Source organism: Notolabrus celidotus, chromosome 23, assembly GCF_009762535.1.
Source record: "Notolabrus celidotus isolate fNotCel1 chromosome 23, fNotCel1.pri, whole genome shotgun sequence".
NCBI lineage: Eukaryota > Metazoa > Chordata > Actinopteri > Labriformes > Labridae > Notolabrus > Notolabrus celidotus.
The window spans coordinates 24,313,131-24,322,134 of NC_048294.1; the positions used below are offsets into that span (position 1 = coordinate 24,313,131).

Sequence of the window (9,004 nt, forward strand, 5' to 3'; positions counted from 1 at the left end):
AATGGGAGCACTCCTGTGCATGCAGCTAACTATTACCCTTAATTAAATAATGGTCGTGAATCAGACTCTGAATGAGTGTAGAGAGCACATCATACAGGGCAGGTACGGTTATGTCTGCAAAAAAGCGGTGATTTGAGACGCCGTTCAAAATATGCCATTAACCGGTGAAATCCTCAGAAACCTTGAAGGTTGACCATCCAGTGTAAATACAGAGATTTCGTGATTCAATCACTTTAAATCTATTACAAGCTAGTTGTTAGATGTAGTTGCTGGTTCTTTCATTAAAACTATCTCAGGTGGTTCAAACCCTAAAGTGTTCACACACTCCATCCTACATTAGAAAATACGTTTAAACCAGGGTTCATTTGAACTTACACAAGCTGGTGCAGCCAGGTTCAGGTAACTTAATAAAATACGACATCTGGACCCTCTTAAAGAGTCACACTGGAGGAAGAAACTTGAACCTTAGTTGCTTCTAGGGATGTGCATTTTAAGCCAAAATACTATTTGATAATCATTGGCATCTATTTAACGATTATTCAAATAACCCCCCCCCCCCCCACACACACACACACACACACACACACACACACATCTGTCCCTGAGGTGCTGCTAGTAGCAGGCACTGACAGCGTCTGTCTCAACCTTTATGCCGGTGTTTCTGTGACGTGGCGTGTGCGTTGATAATCTACAGCCATGCTCAGTCTCTGGAAATACGTGTGAAGTAGTGTGAGATTCAGAAACAGAGAAAATCACTGCGACTGTCGTTAATGTTTTCTTCTTCTTTTGCTATTTAATGCAGTTAGCATTCTTCTTCTTCTGTTATTTAATGACGTTGTGTTTGAGGATTACAAGACAAAACATGCAGAGAAATACAAGAACTTAACAGATGCTGAGCGCGCTCAGACATCTGAAGCCTTGCTGGCTAAGATGCAAAAGCAGCAAGGACTTTTTACCACCTTTCACCTGTCAGCTGTCCTTTTTGTACTTAGTTAAGTTGATGTTACGATCATAGACAGTATAAAATATGGACATTGTATCCGTGACGTCACCCATCTGTTCCTGAGAGCTGTTTGGAAGCCAATCGACGGTGGCAGCCGTATTGGAAATGCAGAACTCAACCAGTCAAAGTGTGACGTAGTGTTAGCCTCCTAGCCAACAGCTATGTGTTCCTGTCTGGGAGTCACGTCAGTCATGTCCTTATTTGGGCAAAAACTCGTAATCTTAATATCTTCTGAACCGTCATGTTAGAAAAAAATTCACCCCTGTACAGTGTGTGCCGACAGAGAGATGAGCTTCGTAGGGCCAAGCCGTTTTTTGAACCAGGCTGTAAACATGTTTATTAATGCTGCAAAGATCGTCTTTTTCCTATTCATGTCTATGTGGTTTCCTGTGTTTCTGCAGCCAGCCTCAAGCGGATTCTCCATGTATTGCAGTTTATAACACTATAGCGTGGGCTTCATCGTTTGAGACCGGAGGTTGCCGCTTGGTTACGATTGAAATATTGCAAAGATGCTCACATTTTCAAATCTGTAAATATTTATGGAAGAGTGTTAAAATATTGGTATTTACATAATGCCTGTTTTCATGATACCTCAAATGTTTTGTCAAAACCCAAAAATGTGCTGCTTTCAATAAACAGCTGTAATTTATGTTGAGCAGAGTTGAGTTCAGTTTTTATGTCCAGCCCTCCTAAACAGTCCCAGTCTCTCATGTGGCCCCTTGGGGAAATGAATTGCCCACCCCATGCTCTATAGTCACCGTCTGGCGGGGTTACGTATTACAACCAGGCACCGGTAAAAACAATGAAAATTATGGCCCATCCCTAGTTGCTTCTAGAAAAAATGTTGCTGAGTACACTTTCCAAACCCTCCATTGCAAGTTGACATTTTCCACCACGTCATTCATTCATTCATTCATTCATTCAGACAGGCTCTCATTGAGACACAGGGTCTTGCTCTCAGACAGCTATGTGTAAAACAAAAGAAACAGCAGACCTAAGTCAAGAAACGCTAGATTACATCATCACACTCTTCACTACTTCAGAGAATCAAAAGATGTTATCTAGCTTCTTGAAAAAACAAGTCGTGATGTAACACCTCTCTCAAAAGATGCAAATACTTGTGTAACTTTGCACCAAAGAAGTGTGCTGCTTTGTTCTACAGCTCTTCCAGAGAAGAACATAAAACATCCTGTCTGAAACCACAGAGACAAAGACACGGTGGGGTCTGGTATCTTTTTACTGTCAGATGCAATGAGGTTAACAGAAGCCTCCTACATGTTGTTTGTGGAGTGTGAACAACAAGAAGCCCACAGAGGATGTTCGTTGATGACTGACCTGATTAAGGTTATATGTATATACTTGCAGAGGTGTTGCTAAACAAAGGATTAAATGTTTTACATGCTGATAAGACTGAAACTGCACAGAATATTTAGTTGAGACATTGTTCAAGTTCAAATTTAATTAAATCGCCATATAACTGCAATAAAAAAAGTCTTATTACACAGAAAGACAGCAGTCCAGCTTCACTGCCTTAAACTGGAGTACACACATCCTTGCATGGTGTCTTCATTTTGCCTTCTTGATGTGTTGGCCCGGTGAACACTTAAACCAGCATAATGCAGGTTGTCTGCATCTTGACATAGCTGGTAAAAAAAAAGATGAGTCAGTCCAAATGTCCAATGAAATGTCCAACGCCGGAGAGACATGTTTTAGTATTATCAGAATAGGATACTTACTGTCGTGCTAGGACTGGATTCTGAAGCTGTAACAAACAAACAGAAAAGTCCTTTTGTTTACTCGTTATTTGATCTTCATACAATGTGAGTGTCAAAGAGTAATGCTTACCTGCACATTGGGAGTGTCTGTTTTTCAGTCTGTACACCAGAAAAGCCAAAATAATGACCAGGATGGTGGTGAATGCCAAAGCTGTGCCCAAGATGTACACAGCTACGTCAGCAGGACTGTCACCTGGAAGTGACAGACACAAGGAGACAACAGAGAGCGGGTTCATGTGTTTGCTAGTCTTATTTTAATATGTGTTAAATAATACATGCAGCTTGGTGAAGGTTTTAGATGGTTAAAGAACGGTGCCATCTGCAAACGCAGTGTTGCTTATAACTTTCCCTTCCATTCGCCCACTTTTTTTGAGAGCATCTTTTGGGGCGTCTTTGTCTTCATGAGATTGGACAGGTGAGGAGAGATATAATACGCTGGGAGAAGATGACAAAGGGTTGTGGTTGGGGTGTCAAACCAGTGACCGCCATGTACAGCCTCATGGGGTGCGCCCATAGACTGTATAAATAATGGACGTAGTATCAGCGACGTCACCCATCTGTTCCTTAGCGCTGTTTTGAAGCCAGTCGTCGGCGGTAGCCATATTGGAAATGTTGAACTCCACCAAACTTTTTGTGAGGTAAAGAGGCGGGGCTTGAGTTAGTGATGGGCAAATGAAGCTTCGTGAAGCACTAGTTGTATTTTTTGACTCCTCTAGATGGCGCCCTCTGTTCAACATGGGGTTGAAAGCGCGCTGAATTGCCGTTCATTAAGCCTTCATTTTTAAACCAAGAGCGCCATCTAGAGGAGTCAAAAAATACAACAAGTGGTTTGCGAAGCCTCATTTCCCCATCACTAGTTTGAGCCTCCTCGCCAACAGCTATGTGTTCCTGCCTGTGAGTCAAGTCAGTCATGTCCTTATTTGGGCAAAACTCATAATCTTAATATCTTCTGAACCGTCGCGTTAGAAAGAAATTCACACCCCGTACAGCAGTGGTGTCAAACATGCGGCCCGCGGGCCAAAACCAGCCTGCCAGAGGTTCCAATCCGGCCCGCGGAATAATTTGCAAAATGAAAGGGTTACATAGAAGACATTAAGACTGCAATTTTTCAATAAAAGTAACTGCGATTTCAGATTTGTCCTCTAAGGGTCGCATTAAATTATATTGTTGACGGAGCGCACCTCAAAGGCGCTTTTTTTCCTGGGACTTTTTTCTTAAAGTGAGGAAATAGATTAGGCTACTTGCTGTTTGCATAATCCAGTTGAGATTCATAAAGATAGAGCACTATAAGATGATCCACTAAATAGTCAACTTTACCTTGTTCATTATTATAATCTATCTTTTCTTTTGCAGTAAACATCACACTCTGTGTCAGGTGAATGGGTAACCTGTGTGTTTGGTTTGTTCGCAGCAGGTTTCAGGACTTAAAGAGTAAAATATTCGGCCCACTGAGAGACTCATCATGGCAGAAAATACAAGAGTTTTTGTAGAAAGATAGTTCATTAAATGTGAACATTTTCAGAATGTGCTTGTACTTTTTTGTAGTGAAACAAAGGGAAAATTTAGAGTTGTCATTATTTATAGGTTATTATGTTGTGATTTTACTGGTCCGGCCCACTTTAGATCAACTTGGGCTGTATGTGGCCCCTGAACTGAAATGAGTTTGACACCCCTGCCGTACAGTGTCTGCTGATAGAGAAATTAGCGATGTAGACCTAAACTGTTTTTTGAACCAGGCTGTAAACATGCATCTAGTGGATGCTCAATGAACCGCAGTTTATAACACTTCAGCATGGGCTTCATATTTTCAGACCGGAGGTTGTAGCTTGGGTGCGCCCCAATGACAATGGGCCAACCGTCGCCTGATTCTCCCACATTTTAAAGATGAAGCTTTTTAAACAAACACATTTGATTAAATGTGGAGGCGTTGTTTCACCCCTGATGAGAACAGGTATTGTGAGCAAAGTCAGAGTCAAACCTGCACAAGTACAACCTTAACATTATGCTGCTCTGCTGCTCATATCATCACCAGAACCCCGTCCATTAATCACATCTCTCCTGTCCTTCAGCAGCTTCACTGTTTACCTCTAAAAACTTGCATCAATTTCAAGATTCAGCTCCTCGCCTTTAAGGCCCTCCATAACCTCGCTCCTCTATACCTCTCTGAACTTGTCCCCATCAACATACCCAGCCGCACTCTCAGGTCTTCTTCTTCCATTCACTTCACTACACCACCTGCCCCTTTAACCACCATGGGGTCCAGAGCCCTCAGCTGGTCTGCCCCCAGCCTCTGGAACTCCCTCCCACCAGACATCCGTATAACATCGACTCTCTTTCCATTTTCAAATCAAGTCGCAAAACACATATTTTGAAACTGTCATATACACTCTGATTACACCTCTTCACTGCAGTGTATCTGATCCTGTTCATTTTATTTATTATTTACACTGGATCATGCCTTGTTGATTTTATCAGTCTAATTTTTATATTGTTCTTTTTTAAACTCTGCCCTGTACGGTGACCTTGAGTGAAAGGCACCTATAAATAAAATGCATTATTATTATTATTATTATTATTATTATTAATTATTATTATTATCATTATTACTCAGAGCTGATCAGAGGTTCCAGTCTTGTATAATCTATTATAACGAGGTCTGTAAAACTATTTTAGACTAAAGTACATTTTTTAAACAGTGATTAATGGCAGAATTTCAGTGGTAATCCCAAATAACTGCATTTTAATTGCACGTTAAAGTTAAATTATTTCACATATTAAGACTGATTTATTCTACGACACATTAAGAAGAAGAATTATGAAGTAGTGCATTTAAAAAAAGCCCAATCAGTGTCAGTTAGGTGTGCAGTTATTCCAAGATCATTTTGATTGAACAACTTTGGTTGTTTCCTCTCTTTCATACATGTCTCATATAAACTATTGTTCCCTGTGACGATAAGTAATATGCAGACCTGAGGGCATCCCTTCAACCCAAGTCTTTCACAGTGTCGACCTGCAGTCAGTTGCCCATTTCCCAAAACTTAAGTTTTTGCTGATCATACGATAAAGACAAAACCGAGAGTTTCCTGAAACCTCTGTTTTCAGTGTCCTAAAACTCTGTCTGCGCCTGAACGTGAGGCCGAAACACACAGTGTGTTGTTTTCAAAGATATCTTCCTTTAACCCTTAAAGACCTAGACCAGGGGTGTCAAACGTGCGGCCCGTGGGCCAAAACTGGCCCACCAGAGGTTCCAATCCGGCCCGCGAACCGACTTTGCAAAGTGCAAAAATTACAGAGAAGACATTAACTGTAACTTTTCAATAAAGGTAACTACTATTTCAAATTTGTCCTCTAGGGTCCCATAAAAACATATTGCTGACGGAGCGCCCTGGACAGTTCTCCGGGACTTTTTTTCTCAAATTGAGAAAATAGATTACTGGCTGTTTGCACTATAAGATGATCCACTAACTACTAACACTAGCACTACACCCCTGCATAGAACACTGTCCAGCAAGCAAACTGTTCCTGCTGGAGCTGAGGGGTCCAGAATAGTCAACTCTACCTTGTTCATTATCATAATCTCTGTTCTTTTACAGTAAACATTACACTCTGTGTCAGGTGAATGGGTAACCTGTGTGTTGGGTGTGTTCGCAGCAGGTTTCAGGACTTAAAGAGTAAAATATTCGGCCCCACTATGAGACTCATCATGGCAAAAAATACAACAGCTGTTTTTGTAGAGAGATGGTTCATTAAATGTGAACATTTTCAGAATGTACTTGTACTTTTTTTGTACTAAAACAAATAGAAAATTGTAGAGTTGGCTATATTTGTAGGTTATTATGTTGTGATTTTACTGGTCTGGCCCGCTTGAGATCAACTTGGGCTGTATGTGGCCCCTGAACTGAAATGAGTTTGACGCCCCTGACCTAGACCATCTTTGGAGGCACCAGACTCTCCTGAATTCATTCTGAATATGCTGAATGAGAATTATGTGTCATGGGAAAGCTGAGAATGTCTGCTGTAACTGAGTTTTTGAAGTTTGTTAGTGCTTCAAAAGTTATCAAAAATTTAAGAACAAGTAGCTGGCTGTCTAGGTCTTTGAGGGCTACGCCTCCTGTAAGCTTAGGCAAAAACTGGTGTTATGCATTTGCAAGAAAACAGGGACAGAACTGATCCTAAACCCACAGTGGAGTGGGACAAGAAAGGAATCATGCATTCAAGGAATCAATGGTGACAATGACGTTGTTTAGGAACTCTTCCTTCAATAAGAAAGATTTTCTTAATCATAATTAGTTATCATTCTTTGTTTAGAGCAGGGTTCTCAAACTTTTCAGCCCGTGACCCCCAAAATATAGATGCCAAAGACTTGCGACCCCCACTGTCCCTCAAAGTGATTTAATATGTCTTCATTTAGCTGGTCTATAGAAAATGACCCTACCTATATGAGCATGTGTTTGTGTTTCCTGTGCTGTTATGAATTAACCTGCTGCTACTGATGCTTTTGATAATTAACTGATCACTAACCCTAAACTTAGGAGTCATCTGGAGAAAAGAAAGGAAGAAAACTCATTACATTTTCTATTTTCAAGGTTTTATTTCAAGTTTAGCTACTATTTTTGTCTATATTTTTTACTATAACATGTAAAATGTACTATTTTTAGATCAATTAAAAAAGAAACATTCTGGAAGACATCTCACGACCCCCAATTTGTGTCTCGCGACCCCACCGGGGGTCCCGACCCACACTTTGGAACCCCTGGTTTAGAGAACACAACCCTTAATAAATAGTGACATACCTCCAACCTCCGTCCTGTTTCCAAACAGTATGTGTCCACATGAAGCTACAGCACAGTAGTAGATCCCAGCATGAGAAAGATTCCCGCTCTTCATGGGCAAGTTGTAGACACAGGTATTTGTTTGTGAGTTTGCTTCCCTCACACACTGATTCTTCTTCCCTCCCTGGGTGTAAATGAGAGCTGGGTGAGACTCTTCAGAGCTTCTGAACCAGTAAACACTGTGTTCTCCGTCACAGCTCCCCGTGGTGACTGTACAGTTCAGAGTCCAGTGGTCTTCAGGCTGGATGGTCTCAGACGCTGACTCGTGGATCGTGGTTTGGATATTTGATTCTGACTCCTTCACGCTGACAGTAATGCTCTCACAAAATTCAAAGACATATAACGTGTTCCCTACGCAGACGTAAGTTGCTGCATCTGAAATTTGAAAGTTTAAAATCTTCAGGTGATAATTCCGGTTTTTAGTATCCATGGAGAAACGCGTTTCCTTAAATTCATCATAAAACGTGACCTTGTCGTCATGCTGGTAGAACTTAGACATCAGCTTTGGAGTCTGTCCCACGGTTTGCTTGTACCAGTAAAACATCACCACTGCATCATCTCTGCAGACGCATGGCAGAGTGACATTGTCCCCAACATGAACTGATGTAAAGTTTGTAGATGAAGGTTCTGAAGTCATCGTACGAGCTGAGGAGGAAGACACAGAGAAGATGAGATTAAAACCTGAGCTGTATCTTTGTTTTAAATGATGCCTGAAACACACAGTGTGAGTAAATGAGGCTTACACTAACAAACCAGTTATAACATATAAAAGTAAAGTAAACAACTCACCCACATTCACCATGAAAAGAAATGTGAGGTACAAAGCAAAGTTTGAAGGTGTCATCGTGCTTGGATTGCTTTGATGAATGACTTGACTCTCTGCACGGTCTTCGCACTTCACAGAGAAGACTTTGTTTGATTGGCCAATCAGGTTTTGGAACAAAGAACACATGTTCAGTCAGCCCTGCCTTGGCAATGCTAGCACTTTGAGAACAGCTATAACAACAGCAAACATAACATGAGCTTCAGTTTATGAATCCTCAGTGGAAAGGAAGCATTGGAAATCTGACATCATTAAGAATTCTTGATTTTTGACTTGTTTTATGACACTTAGCTGTGTAACATCAAGAGCATATCAGCAGTAATGACAAAGACAGAGACTATACAACCATACGGGACAACATATGATGAACATGAAACAGAATCAATGGAGGATATATCAGCAGAGCATGGTGTTGTTACCAGTGAAGGAAATGAGTGGGTGAAAAGGATGTTAGTGTGCATCCTGGGCATCCTGGACCTGCAACCTGAAGTTAAAAGCACCTATATAGACCAAAGGGGGTGCAGTGCGTTCGTTATGATCTTGTGAGCACTACTAAGTGTGAGCTGGTCTG

General features: G+C 41.1%; 1 protein-coding gene across 1 annotated transcript; it reads right to left on the reverse strand.

Annotated features, from left to right (window-relative positions):
• Nucleotides 1-2,222: 2,222 nt before the first annotated feature.
• LOC117807500 lies at nt 2,223-8,457 on the reverse strand. The gene is made up of 5 exons (XM_034676819.1): nt 8,400-8,457; nt 7,572-8,255; nt 2,849-2,971; nt 2,740-2,765; nt 2,223-2,646 (listed from the first exon to the last, which is right to left on the reverse strand). Exons 1-5 carry the CDS (start codon nt 8,452-8,454, stop codon nt 2,527-2,529), a joined length of 1,008 nt encoding a protein of 335 aa, XP_034532710.1. The 5' UTR covers nt 8,455-8,457; the 3' UTR covers nt 2,223-2,526.
• Nucleotides 8,458-9,004: the final 547 nt, after the last annotated feature.